Here is a 15,688-nt window from a genome sequence, read left to right on the forward strand (position 1 = left end):
AAGTTAAAGTGACCACCACCATGAATACAAACAAATAAACAAAATAAAAATGTATAAAATGTTGTGAGTAACGGTAATAAATAACTAAATAAAGGTAATAAATACAAAATGTAATATACACTATAAAAAGTACCAAATGTAATATGCAGAGTAAATACTACTAATACTACTACTGTCAGTACCTCAGACAAATATTTTCACTTTTTTTATTTTATTCAGCAGTAGTGGATGAGAGCTTATCTCACTGACCTTGGTGAGGTGTCCATATGAGATGTCAACAGTGTTTGTTATCACTGATAAGGCGCTGACCTAATAGACAACCTCCACTACCTGCACCACAGCACGGCCTGTGTTACGTAACTCTGTTTAACCATCATAGTGATGTCACTTTCTGTCAGAGCTAATGTCCTGTGTAGGAGTGTTCAAGGGTATGTTTGGTTTCTGCTATTGAGCCATGCACTTCTTCATACTGTACATTTACAGTATGAAGAACACTGCGTTAATGTGTGTACTATTACTGCCCGTGAAATATTGTATTAGAGTAGATTTAACAACGAAAATTTTATAGTTTTGCAACTTCAGTCACATAAATTGCAGATTTGTGATAAGAATTAATTCATGGGAATATAGTCTGAGCAGTATACCTAAAAAACGTAAATTCATGAATCATGAGTGTTGTCCATTACTGTCTTAACTATCATCTTTTTGGGGTGGCCTAATACACATTTCAACATTAAATCACAATACAGGGATTTTAAATTTTCTTTTCTAAAATGATCTGTTGTTCAATAAAATAGTCAGTCTGTAGCATTTATGACAGCATTTGTTTATTTTTCTCTTTTTCAAAACTCAACACAAAGAGACTAATTCAATAAATAAACACGATATCATTCAGAAGACTGATGTACAATGACACCAACCACGTCCTGTTCACAACGTTGTGGAACATCCACTCCACGAACCTGCAGGTATTTTCACACACAGATTTGGACAAACAATCTGGATTTCATTGTGGGTACATATTTCCCACCACCTGAGAGAGAGAGAGAGAGATGTGGATGAAGTAACTGACTGTACAGCATCAAAGATCTACCCAGGAACGACCACAGCAGCAACAAGAATGGAGGGAATCAGTGTGACAGCAGCACATGTTAAGCTGCTGTGATTAAGAAGCAGAGCACAGATTAAGAACAATTCAGCAGCAATCCCTGCAAGCACGTTACACTAAACCTGAACGTTGAGCAGGACAAATTAACACACAACCCCCCAGAGCTTGTGACACAAATATCAAAGACAGCAGCATTTATTGGAGTGTTATTAAAAGTATCTGTATAACAGAAACCTGTGGAGCTTTGGTACGATTACGTGACATAGTTCTGAAAGTGTACGCTACAGAATAATGATCCACTTTATTTGGCTTTGTCCTTTATTGGACTGGTGGGATATATATGTAGGGTGCAAACCTATTGTACCTCTTCAGATAAAAGAAGAAAGCATGCATATGGCTGTATATAAAGTTTATAAAATTTCATTTACAGTCCATATTTATACACTGATAGAAATGACCCAGAGCATCAAAGCCATGATGATGATGACCAAGAAGAGTAAAGTTACAAATACAGTTAAAAATATAAAATGGCACGTTTGGAATGATAAAAAACCCTCAACGTATCAGATACTCAGAAACACATTTCTATCAAATCAAGTTTGAAGTTTCAGTGGTCCACGGGAGCTGTAGGTCATGTGACACTCACACCACGTGACCGCCAGAAAAGCTCCATGGCGGCTCACTGCTCAGCATGGCTACTGACAACAAGACCAGGTACTGAGCTAAAACACCGTCCGTACTCACTCAGGCACCTTTACCGTCAGCTCGGACTACCTGCACCCCCTCGTAATGCCAAAACTAACTACTTTGTTAACTATAACACATTAAAACATGACAGCAGCTCAGATATTTAGTCAGTAAAGAGCCGGTGTTTTGCTAAGTGGTGTTAGCATGCTAGGCTATTGCTAACTCGGTGTAACATTCAGCTGACCTGGTGTCCCGGAGTCCGTCTGGTGACTGATTTCACATCCAGCTGTAGCGAGAAGCCAAACAAACAAACCAAACCAAGACAGCCAGCTGCTGCACTTCACGGTTTAGTGAAAGCTTAAACCTCATTGTATTGCAATAGTATCACCACCAGCAGCATTACTACCAATACTACTGCTAAACTACAGTAATGGCTCCAGTCAGTGATCAGGGGTGGATAAATAATTCAATACATTTAATGGCCACTTTATTAGGTACAATACAACAGCTCTGTGATAAATTCTACCTTTGATGAAGTTTCTAATGTTCAGTGTTTGGTGACATTGTTGTAAAGTTTAAGTCCTGGGTCACATTATATTGCCACTTTTTTTTGTTCCCCCTTTTTATACACACGAGTGGGCCAGAATATTAGAAACTCATCTGAATATAATACGGCCCAGTGCAAGACCACCACTGTCTATGGCCTCAGTGCTAAAATGTTTGTTTCTACCGTGTTAGAATGAGAAGATAGTGCAGATAATGAAAACACAGCAGCTCCTGATGCTCAATTTATGCTTGTAGCTTTACTTGTATATGTTATTTTATTTAGTCTTTGTTGGGCGTTTTGTGCATTTATTGGATAGTGATAATACTGGATAGTTCCCCAGGCTGAACTCGAACTGGGAACTCTACTATTGATTTTGCCACTTCATGGAGTCACAGATTTGAGGATGTGATCATCAGCAACAGTATGGTTGAACATTACATGAGCCTCCACATTGAGACACCACAACAGCCACAAAATTCAGCCTTTACTGCAACTCACTGATTATGATATAGTGTCCGCATAGATACCGCAAGTGACACACACCTAGCGTTCAGAGAGAGAGCGCTCTCCTCATCATTTTGTTCCTTTCCTTTTTCTCCAGCACTGGGTCGTTTCTTGCGGAGAGTTAGTTGCCTACGAAGCTGTGGTCCCCCCACAGCCCTACAGTGTCAGCAACATCGGTGCTTCTTCTGGAAGAAGTGGAAAAGTTCTTCTGTAGGAAATGTAGTTCGCCCAGCGACTGTCAGGCCTGCCTACGCAGTACCTAAGGTGCAGAGCCGTACACTCCCATAGTTTTACCCTAGGAGTCATTGGAGATTTTACTTTAGTTTTTCTTACTAAATTCTAATTATTACTATGTCACTAATTGTGAAGCGTTCTCATGATCAAACCCTGCCCAAACTGACACAGACTATGATTAAGATCTGAGCTCACATTTACAACCAGGCAGGGTTAAGATTAGCAGAAAATCTTTGAGTATATTGCTGAACTACATTGATGAATTTAGTTCAGCATTATTAGTAATTTCCAGTAAGGTGAAAATGACTAAAATGGCAAATTCAGATGCCATTAAAAACCATAATTGGAATACATGTATTGATTTAAACCACAGGTCCTCTCCCAGTGTTAAAGCAGTGTTTTTGTTAGAGGAATACCTTAAAGCCCTATTTGACCTAATCATTCAATCCTTTATCATCGCTCTTAGTTGATTGACTAGACACTTTACGTTTTTCTAGGCCTGCTCAGGAAAGTCAGCTCCTCTTAAACATCATTTTATGTTGTAGTTTGGTCTCTATCTCCAAATAATTACTCTTTTTTGATGTTTTTATGAAACCTTGAGACAAGAACATGACCCACCCTTTCTATTCTGCCTTTCCTCTCCTCCCTGACTATAGCACATTGTGCGGCCTGACTATGTAAGCACTGGACTGGTCCCAGAATGGCCAGACTACATAGAAATCAAAGACCAAGAGCAGATCGAAGGCCTTGCCAGAGCATGCAGGCTCGCCAGACATGTACTGCTACTAGCTGAACGCAGTTTGAGGGTAAGAACCTGATCACCATAAGTACTGTTTGTGTTTGCATTTCATGAAAAACAACATAACAATTGTGACCTGTGGCTCCCAGGTCGGTATAACAACAGATGAAATAGACTTCATCGTGCACCAGGAGACAATCAAGCACAACGCCTACCCATCCCCTCTCAGATACGGGGGTTTCCCAAAGTCAGTGTGTACATCTGTGAACAACGTGGTCTGTCACGGCATACCTGACTGGTAAATATGCAACATTCAGACAAGATTTAGAGAATATCAATACACACACTGACACTGGACCAAACTGTCGGGTCAGGTTTAAGATTTTAAGTATACAGCAGAGGTGACTGTCTGTTACTTTGGAAATCAGTCTGCGAACTGTGGAATCTCAGCGCTTGCACTGCTGCCGTGCCTTCTGTCTTTGACTGATAAAACCTCCGTAATCTATAAATTCTGTGATAGTGACACCTAGTGTTCACAATTGGAACTGCTTTTAAAGCTGGGCAAATATAATTTTCAATTTAAAATAACTCGTGACCTATATATATATATATATATATATATATATTAAGGTATCCAAATGATGCCCCTAATTTAAATACAGATAAAAACAAAACAAAAAAAAATCTTGGGTGATGAACTTGAACTTTGTTGAGAGGTTTGGACATTTTTTCTCATCACCATAGTGACCATAGTGTATCATGTGGACAATAAGTCTTTATATAGATAAATATGCTTTATATGTATAAGATGAGTTACTATAGTGACGTAATAATCATATTATAATGCAGAAGTTGTACATTATTAAATGCCAGTGATTCTCTGTATCCTTCAGTCGGCAGCTTCAAGATGGAGATATCATCAACATTGATGTCACTGTAAGTTTTCAAACAAACTCAATGGCATTACTGCAAAAGTGATCAGTCGGAGCAGCACTGCTCCCATCGCTGACTTCCGCCTATTCATGATAGGTGTACCTGGACGGTTACCATGGTGACACCTCAGAAACCTTCTTCATCGGTGATGTAGATGAGGTTGGACGGCGGCTGGTGGAAACTGCCAGGCATTGTCGAGATGAGGCCATCGCTGCATGTAAGCCAGGCGCACAGCTCTGTGTTATAGGAAACACCATCAGGTACACACACACACACACACACACACACACACACAGAGTACATGTGTAACTTACCATGTAATCACATTGATTCTTTTCTAATATGTGTGTGTGATATGTAGTGAAATAGCCAAGGCCAGTGGCTTCCAAGTGTGCCCCTATTTCATTGGACATGGAATAGGCTCCTACTTTCACTGCTACCCTGAGATCTGGCATCATGGTAAGTTTGGATCTGTGGTCAAATGATTTGGAAAACTGTTGTGTGAGAGCTTGAGACAGACCTGCCCTTGGGTGTATCATGTATAGTATGTGTTTTTCACAAATTCCTTCATTTCTTTTAATTAATTTAATGGACTGTCTCGATAAAACGTATATGACATACTATAATAGTCATTGTACTGCAAATCTATTGATAGTTTATGAGAGGAAATGATGTTTTTACATCTTTTTAATTAATAAGAATCCTCTTTTGTCTTTATTTCTAGCTAATGACAATGACATGATCATGGATGAAGGGATGGCTTTCACAATAGGCAAGTTAACTTTTACAGTTTTTGACTGCACATTAAGATGCCACGTGTATGAGCATGGGACTGATATTGTCTTGATGTGTAGAGCCCATACTGATGGAGGGGTCTGCAGAGTTTAGAATATTAAAGGACAAGTGGACAGCGGTGTCTGCAGATGATAAAAGGTATGTGGTGGACAACTAAAAATACTTGGCTGTGTGTTTGTAGCTGACTAAATTGTTTTCCCAGCTGGCATGATTAGAACAAGTTAAAGCCCATAATACTACACAGTTGCTTTTACATCAGTGTTTCTGTGTGGATTTAAACCAAATGTGATGCCAAGTGTTAATTAGTGAGCTTAAGATTTGCTGAAAAGCCCACTTTTAAACCGTTTGCCCCTGTTTCCAGTGTTTATGTAGGCATCAATCGAACAAAAAGCATACTTTCCCAAATGTTTAAGTAGTCCTTTCAAATCTCACATGTGCATTGATGCAGGTCGGCTCAGTTTGAACACACGGTGGTCATCACATCTGACGGAGTGGATATTCTCACCAAACTGCCAGAAGAGAGCAATCTGTGACCCGAAGGACTCGAGTCACATCATTTATTAGAAACCTGCTTACATCAAACAGGAGCTAGATTACCTTCTGTGATAACAAAACACTGTTACAAGAGCCTGAATGGTGGTTTACTTAGACAGATTTAAACATGCTGTTTCTACCTGTACAGTGTATAAAAAGAAAATTGAATACATTTTCTTGTTTTACCTTAAATTATTGAGTGGGGATCCATACATGCCATATCTATACTTAGTTTATCCTTATTTTGTCCTCAGTTTAACTGTTCGTCACCCTTAATTGGAGCATAAAATATTATGATCTGAAGTTGAGATTTATGAGGGTTAATATTGTCAGTGTCGTCAGATCCCAGTCTTCTCTATATTTCAGTCTGTTCTTTTGCTAGTCCACTTGGATCTGACCACATAAGCCAGTTTGATTTATATTAGGCCAACACTTGAATTTGTGCAGCTCCTTGACCGTTAGATCAGTTGGGCCCAGTTAAATATGATTTGTGCCAGTCAGGAGAGACTTGTAACACTTAAATGGCAGCAAAGAGCAGGGCCTTGTTCCTGATTATTAACTTGTCTCCAACCAAACTCTGTGAAAGTTTCTCATTATTTAATAAAATCACAGTGTCACATTTTACCTATTCATTTAACTGTCCAGTCATATTTTCTGTAATGACCTTATTTCATCAGTGCCCTCTCAGCACTGCAAGGAATGTAATTGTGTTACAGAATATTTTCCTAAAAACAATCAAAAAACTGGTGGTCTAAAATAATATCCAAATCTTACGTCCACAAAAACAAACGCTCACATAACTCAAGAATGTTACCATCTTTATGTCATTAAACCCAGCAAATTCCCAGAAACATTAGAGGATGTGACCTCAGCAGTAGCTACACGCCTGAACACGACTTCAGAGGAGGTTTGTGCAAATGTGTTCAGGACATTTTTTACACCCCTCTGGATCATTAAATATAAACATATATATTGTGTCGATAAGGTCAATGGAAGTCCGTCTTCCTGTTAAGTGACACACTGTATGTTCAATTATAGCCAGTAGATGGCAGTACACAGTAATACATTGTATTTCAAGTGTGTTGAAGCTCTTGTGCACATCACATTCACCATACTGTATAAAAGTCTTAATACAGTCTATAGTATGACTTAATGTGTGACTTTATATAGTCTACGGTATTCACTCATGATTGGCAACATTACTACACACCACAGAAGCATAAAATACCAGTACTGACTGATTCATCTAAATCTCCAGGTCATGAGGCTCACTTCTTTATCAGATGCCCAACATGGCAAGGATACTTCACAATGTAACCAGATTTAGTTTCCTAAGTATGTCGGGTTGAATGAATATTTTGGAGAAAAGAAAGTTGGTGGATTTGGATTCCAGTCATAGCAACATCCTTGTGTTTCCCCCCCCAGTTCCTCTCTGCCAGTGATATCTTTTGTCTACAGGTGGACTCAATAAAGAAAAGAACATGAGATCAAATACCACACACTCATAACCTCACTTTTTCATTTTTGTGCTTCTTTTTTTTACATTAAAACTCTTGATATTTCTCACTGTAGTACACAAATTACAGGTTTGTTAATGTACATAGATGTTGGATTACAGTGTGCAGCATGTGACTGATTAAAATCTTCATCACACGTCATTAAGGTCTCAGCCTCTGTCTGTCCATAATGCTGTGTGGATGAATGAAATAAAATGTTATGCTTTTGTAATGGTTATTCTTAATGCAACATTAACTGAGGGGAGAAGGGTAAAGATGCTTCCAAGAGGAAAGAAAAACATAGGAGGACAAACTGGATTCCAGCCCACTGGGTGTGTTTTCACTTCCTGCCAATGTACTCAAGTGTCTGTGTGTGTGTGTGTGTGTGTGTGTGTGTGTGCGCTCATGCCAGTGCCAGTTTGTGGGTGAGGCAGAAAGGATTAGACAAATAAAGGTGGGCCAGCTAATCAGGAGCCTGGTCATATCCACCCAGGAAATGATTCACATATTATGTGCAAGCTCTACATGATGATATATGATGATGACGATTTCATCTACATTTCTTCAGCTTTTACTAAACTTAAGGGACAAAATCAGAGCCTAAGGCCACTAAGACAGACCTCATAAAAATGGAACTGAATGCTCTTATTTATTGCAGCTTCGGTTCCTTGTTGAAGCAAACCGTACTCCTGATTTGATTTTAGCTCAGGCTGAGGGAGTGTGATCTTCCTGTGAATCAGAACAAGATTCTTGTAAACGATTCTTGATGACCTCCTGACAGCATATGATTCATTAAATGAAACATCTGAAAATTCTGAAATAAATAAATGAGGTTTGGCAGCAGCAAAGGGAGAAAGTGATGGCAAAGAGCAGAAGGTGGATATCAGTGGGAGCAGAGGTGGGTAAGAGGGTAGGATTTAGGGAGGGGCAGGGAGTGGCGGGGTGAAGTGTTGAATTGTGGTCTGCCTCTCATTCTTCTGCATGTTGGGACTCATTCCTGCTCTCTCCTCTCACTCTGCAGGTCTCCTGTGAATCATTGCCTGTTAGGACCCTCTTTGGTATTCCATCTTGAAACAACACCACTGTTTGAAAAATGTAAAGTGTAAAGTCTAAGCATTGCTTAAGTTTGAAACCTTGTGGATTATTTTTGCCTCTGCAAAGGAGGTTATGTTTTTGTTCCTGTTTGATTGTTAGTTTAGGAGGATATGTTAAAAACTATCCCAGTTAAATCTGATCAAGACTTAGGCCATGGGCAAAGGGAAAACGTATTAGTTTTTTGGCACAAATAGTGCAGTCATGTGGCCATTTATAAAGCGCTTTATCTTTTCTTCTGCCCATAAAGGTTTCACATTTTCACCTTATTGTAAAACTATTTCCTCACAATTTAATCCTACAATATTAATAGAATCTTCCCAGATATGGGTAGAGGAACCCAAGAAAGTGTGTTTTTTCAATATAGTGACTGTGCTCTTATGATTGGTTGTCCACATGGTTAATTTGACATGGATTGCCATAATTCCATCGCTTTGTCTAGAGCCTGTGACTGAGTCTGACAGGAAATAAATCCTCTGAAGCCAATGACTCAAATTCAAAGATGAAAAAATGTCACACAAGTGAAACACAAACTTCTACAACATTAAAATGACCCAAAACCAATTATTCAATACTCAGTTTTCCAGAGGACTTAATAATCTCTCTTTATATGAAAGAATTTCAAAAGATTATATGTTAAATAGTATCATACACATATTTTCTTATCATGGCTCTAACATAATACTTTTATTGTTCATCCTTATGTAAAGCGTAGTACTTCTGAACAGGATTCAGCCATTCTGTGACAGTTTGTCACATCAGTCAGTCAGCATGGTCGTCTGCCACTATCTGTATTCTTAATGTATATGCAGATTAACAAGTTCAAAACAACTCATTAAAATCAACCTAAACCCATTCTGTTTTTTGTTTTTTTGATTGCAACAACTTAGATAAACCAAGAGTTAGAGACGACAACCTAGAGATGTTACTGATTTATCTCCTCAGCCATCAGTCCATGAAACTTTTTGGGGGTTTTGTCTTTACAGTATCACACACCAACACATACATTTCTGCACCCCTGATGCTGAGGTCATGTGATGTCTGCCATCTGCATTCATCATTCACTCCACCATGTGTGAGGACACCTGTGTGTGAACATATTGACCATCTACTATGTTAAATTGCCCCGTAACTACTGGATGAGTAGATTAATGTGTTATGTTACTCCCATGTCCTCACATTCTAGGTGTGCATACCTTCATCAATGTATGTGTGTGAGACTGAGACAGAGATATGTCACACTTACCTGGGATCTCCCTGTGGAGCGCCACAGGAATTTTTGGTTTCCTTGGTGACCAGTGAAATAGTGGCGTTAACAAAGTGATGTATCCTTTACAGACTTGTGGGGGCAGGCCTCTCTGACACACACACATGCGCAGATGGCATGTACTGAGCTTGAGTAAACCTCTCTGGGGGGGTCAAAGCACCTGGAGGCCAATGAAAAACAGCTGAGTTTGTTACGTGGAGTCAAACATATACTGTGCCAGGACATGTAGCTACAGGCTGCTGCTGAGTCAGAGAACACTTTTGCTCATGGACATATTTCCTGTGATGCAGTTTCTTCATTGTGAGACTTTAGGAAGGTGGAAATGAGGAAAACAACAGAAAGGCTACTTTAAAAATTACTTCAATGTTAGCATGCTAACATGCCGACGACATGCTGATGTTTTAAAGGTATAATGTTTTGAGTCAAATTAGGCCACATAGTGTATATATGTGTCACAAGTCACAGTTAATCAGCAAGAATGCAGTGTGTGTGTGTGTGTGTGTGTGTGTGTGTGTGTGTGTGTGTGCGGCAGAAAAGAAGAAGGTTGTAAACTTGAGTCACAAGACTGGCACAGGGAGGGTTCCCTCTTGATTGACACTTACAAGGTGGGAAACTTTCTCTTTTGACCTCTTGACTCTTTCACTGCAAGGAATGTTTTTTGTCTTTTTAACACAGTGGAAATCTTTTTGGAGCAGTGATCTGGTGCTCAAAGACCACAGATAAGGAACTCGAGCACACACGCATCCCAGTGTCTAGCCTTGATTCCTGGGTGTATCTCTTTGGCTTCTGTGCGTCTCTTTGTTCTTTTTGACACCCTTCCTGTATCTAAACAACCAAAGCAGGCTGGTAAAATAAGAGCAGGGCTTCAATGCAGTGCTGTGTGCATGCCGATGGTATGCATCGCCCAAGGCAGCTCTAAAAGGCCTCTGATAAATGGTATCTGTCTGCCTCTGTTGTCCTCTGAGATTTACACACATAGAAGTCCTTGTACTTCTACACTTGTGAGGAACCCTCATTGACATAATGCATTCCCTAAACCATATCCTAACCCTAAGCTAAAACTAATTCTACCCTTAAAACCAAGTTAGATCCTTAAAAACAGTCCTTTGACTTTGTCAGGACAGGCCAAAAATGTCCTCACTTACCAAAGTTGTCCTCACTATGTAGTAAGTACTAGCACAAACACACATACACACACACCAGTGCATTCGAATTGTCCATAACTCAATGCTGACAGCACAACAAAACTGTTTCCACCAGGCCTTGCTTTGGCAGCCCAGGAGAGCTATACATTATTGGGTGAAACTAATTATTAATTCACACACAAACACTTGCATGCATACAAGCACATAAATATTGAACTGTTTGAATGGGACTTTTAGGACTTTAAGAGACCTGCAAACTTGTGAGGATTGTTTTAGAAATTCCTCCACAATTCGTTTTGGCACCATGGAAAGAACTTCCTTCCCTCTGTTTTTGTCCGCTGCATTGTTGTACCCGCACACACACACACACACACACACACACACACACACACACACAGAGCTCAGTTGCTATTGTTGAAAATATCTATTGTCTGTAGGAAGGAGCACAGTCAAAGCAGGAAAGCTAGATGTGATGTCTGTTGCTCACCTACTTCTCTGTCCAGTCATCAGGACAGGATACTCTAATGTGAACATCACATATATCATGTTATAGTATTGTCTATCAGTGACAATGATATCAATAAAACTGGCACCATGTGGGCTCTGTCTCAGTCACTACAAGTATTTGTTTCAGAGAAACGTTTATTGAATATATCGATGAAAATGAGGGGAAAATTTCCTAGGAAATAAAGGAATAAAACACTTGTTCTCCTGTCAAGCTTATCTGATGCTACTAAAATGTCTCCACACATCCCAGTGAACCCAACACACACACACACACACACACACACACACACACACACAGAGCTAAAAGGGTATAGCTCTGAGCCATAAAACTGGTTTTTCTTTGGTCCAAACACAGCAGGAGAGGGCATTGTATCGGGCAGTGTGCTCCAGCGTGTGTTTATGTAAGTGTGTGTGTGTGTGTGTGTGTGTGTGTGTGTGTCTGTATATTCCCTACAACAGAGCCATAGTTGGTGTAAAGGTAAAATGAATGTGGGGACCTTTTACCTTGTGTATATTTTGATAATAAAGCATCACACTGAATACAAGGACGACACATGTAGTATGATTTGTTTGTATTGCCATTAAATTAATTACTTAAGTAGTTATTATCCAATTACTTTTCCCTCAAAACCACAAATGTCAACCTCATGGTGGCGCTACAGGAAAAAACTCTGGATCACGTAAGTACATGGGATTCATCCTCTGGATACACTGAATATTTGGTCAAACTTCAGCAGCAATCGTTCGAGTAGAAATTGAGATTATTCAGTCTGGATTAATTGGTGAATACAACAATAAAAATGAGAGTGATGAAAATAAATTAAAAACAGCAAACACACATTTCCACTTGTATTCTTTGTTGGCAGTCAGGTTGTTTTGGCTGCTCCTTGTTTTATTTTCCAGCAGCTACACCCACACAGTACAGTCACTGTCTTTTACTGTTTGCCACTGGACCACTTTACTGGAGCAATTTAGACTTAACTGTCCGTCTCAAATAGTGGGGAGAGTGATATCTACAACCCTGCCCATATTTTCTCAGCCAGGCCAGGAACTGCACACCTCAGTGCTTGTTATTATTGTCTGATCAACATAGCATTTCAAAAAAAAATATCTATCATCAAATATACCTGAGTGAGTTTGTGCATCTGACCTTATTGGGATCAGACACATGATCTTGAAAATGACTTGAGTGATGTTTTACAAGTTGAGACAAGCATTTGGCAGAATGAAAATGAACTTTTCTCACTTTGCACGCCCCTCAGGTTAGAAAACATCTCTGTGAGGCACACCTGCACCCCCCAATCCCCTCTCCCCCCCCCCCCCCCCCCCCCCCCCACACACACACACACAGACAAATACTGCCATCTCATGTTACATCCTCTGGCCAGGGCTGAGACACACACACACACACACACACACACACACACACACACACACACACACACATACACAATCACACGTACACACCGCTCATTCAGGAGGTAAATGTACAAAGAGGGATTGCGATTGTCCCAAGGGTGTTACAGCACTGCTAGGCAAGAGAAGACATCAATTACTCCTTATTGAATGGAATCAATACACTCATCAACAAGGGTAAAAGATCTGTTACAGCCTGCACTGTGTGTGTGTGTGTGTGTGTGTGTGTGTGTGTGTGTGTGTGTGTGTGTGTGTGTGTGTGTGTCTATGTTTAAACCATGAGTGGAAGCTCTACAAAGAAATAGGATCAATACTGGGAATAAGAGACATCACATTGGGGAATGTAAATTAGACATTTGTCCCTACAATGTCACTTGACTGTTAACTGATAGCTTTGCTTCCTTTCTGTTCTGCAGTACATTATACGCACTGCATCCTCACCACGCTTATATGTTTCTAAAGTTCAACATCCGATGAGCTCAGAGCCTTGCACGCTATCTCATAAAGGGAAAATCAAAGCATTAAAATCATGATTTGACTTGTTTCCTGTCTTGCTGAAAGGTACATGACGAGACTGATACCCCTCTCATGTCTGCATGTTTGATATGAAACCACAGCCAGCAGCCATTTGTCTTATCTTAACATGAAAATTAGAAACGGGAGGAAACAGCTAGCCTGAGCTGTCTTAAACGTTGTGATTGTCTTTAATGTTCTCAGCTGGACACAATTAATCAGTTTCTCTGATCTCAATCAGAATCAGCCATAAATTAATTCTGAGATGTTCTGCTGTCAGCGCATTTACAGACTAAGCAATGGCAAAGCATTTGTGAAAGATCTTGGGATTGGAGTTAATTTTGGTTGTGAAACTGATGCACATGTGTGTGCATATATCAGTATTCCAATGCAACGTGTTTCTACAGGGTCATGAAGACACACACCCGACCACTCAGCTCATTGCGCCACACCCTCAGGTGAGAGTGCGTTTGTTTTCCCCCCAGTGTACCTGGAGCTACAGCTTGAAGAACAAATACAGGGCTGTGGCTCGGGCGAGTCTAGACACTGAATTTTCTGTGTGTATGTGTCAGAGAACATTGTCATTCCCCTACTTTATCACCTAAGGCAAGATTTTATACTCCTCTGCCCTCGTAATATTGAACAAGCTGTTCAATTGCCCCTGTGTGCGCACACGGCACACACATATGACTCATTCTTACTTCTGAGAAGAGATAATTAAGATACCATGCAGTGGGAGCATGAGTATATAACATTTAATCAGGAAGTTTACCACATAAAGATTGAACAAAGTCATTAAATCATTGACTCTTTAAATAAGCAGTGACTAACAGTAGATAACATGTATGTGACTAATTATGGTTGATCTATCTTCTGACTCTGAGTTAATCAGGAAAGATTCATTAATGAAGTTATCAGGAAGAATATTCAGATGCATTCATCTAACTAATCATTTGATACTAGTCTATTAATTATAAAAAGTGTCATATCAGCATTTATTATGTCTTTGTTAATTCAGAGTTGGGTACTACTTTTTCTTTTACTTTTCATCATTCCCAGTCAATTCCTGATCGGTTCCTTGGCACCCATGCAGGATTTTGTGCCTACGTTATCAAGTGTTACCCTAAAATCATGACTGAATGCCAACAGATCGATGTTCAACTGTAGCTGCTGTTCAACCTGTTTATGCGTAGACAAAACCTTTATTTCCCTGGAGGATAGCAGAGGAGAAGAAGAAGAGGATGGATAATGGAGTTGACAGGCTGTGGTATGTGAGATATTGAGGTTAAGGGATTGGAAAAATAACAAACACAATTAAAAACATTATTGGCTGTCATTAAATCCAGCAGTAGCCATACAGGGATGGATGGGAATCTATTAATCATTTGGGGGTCCTTCTGTTGTCACTGTGTCAATATATTACTACACACACACACACACACACACACACACACACACACACAAACTGTGAAAGAAATCCACATGCCAGTCTAACTCACTTTACTTCACACACTGCTTCTTATCAGCGATAAGGCTGATTCCTGTTTATAACCTTCTGCTGACAGAACCTGAAACCACCAGTGATCGTCCAGCTAGCTGCCGCTCTTACCTGGACCTGGAACGACACCAGTTAAGAGTGAACTGGAAAAACACCACAGATGTAAAAATAGAGTCAGGAGGAGGATGGTCACATGATTTAGGAATTCCACTACGTTCAAAAAGGAGCTTTTTATAAGATAAAGTAAAATTATCAAGACATCAGCCAAGCATGTGACTGACCAGGATAAGAAGAAGGATTTTAAACGCTGATTCGATAAGCCTGGGGTTCAAATATACAACAAATGCACCTTATTTGATCCTCACTGGAGATCACGACGACCTGTATAGGAACTACATTCTTCCCCTGCCCTTTTCCCTCTCTGCACTCCTCTCTTCTTCCATTATTTGTGCCCTTTCTACTGTATGTGGGCAGTTTCTTTCTCCCTCTCCCTTTCTCTCTGCCCTCTTTCTCAACGTGCAGACAAAGCCCGCGTTGTCTGCTGAAACGCTGTGTTGCGAGGACAAGCTTTGGGTCAGCGTCTCATGGAATGCCTTGAAACCCATCTAGTGAGGGAGTGCGTTAATGTGAGGGCCTGTGTCCGGTCTGGTCTCTGGCTCCTTCTGGCTCTGTG

General features: G+C 40.1%; 1 protein-coding gene across 1 annotated transcript; it reads left to right on the forward strand.

The window, feature by feature from the left end:
- The first annotated feature begins 1,777 nt into the window (after positions 1–1,777).
- metap1d (methionyl aminopeptidase type 1D (mitochondrial)) lies at positions 1,778–6,863 on the forward strand. Its single transcript, XM_070845277.1, has 10 exons — positions 1,778–1,822; positions 2,944–3,110; positions 3,737–3,886; positions 3,969–4,117; positions 4,713–4,755; positions 4,849–5,012; positions 5,114–5,211; positions 5,477–5,524; positions 5,607–5,685; positions 5,996–6,863. The coding sequence occupies exons 1-10, from the start codon at positions 1,780–1,782 to the stop codon at positions 6,078–6,080; spliced, it is 1,026 nt and encodes a 341-aa protein (XP_070701378.1). The 5' UTR covers positions 1,778–1,779; the 3' UTR covers positions 6,081–6,863.
- The last annotated feature ends 8,825 nt before the right edge of the window (positions 6,864–15,688 follow it).

The sequence above is a fragment of the Pempheris klunzingeri genome, chromosome 15 (genome assembly GCF_042242105.1).
Source record: "Pempheris klunzingeri isolate RE-2024b chromosome 15, fPemKlu1.hap1, whole genome shotgun sequence".
Classification (NCBI taxonomy): Eukaryota; Metazoa; Chordata; class Actinopteri; order Acropomatiformes; family Pempheridae; genus Pempheris; species Pempheris klunzingeri.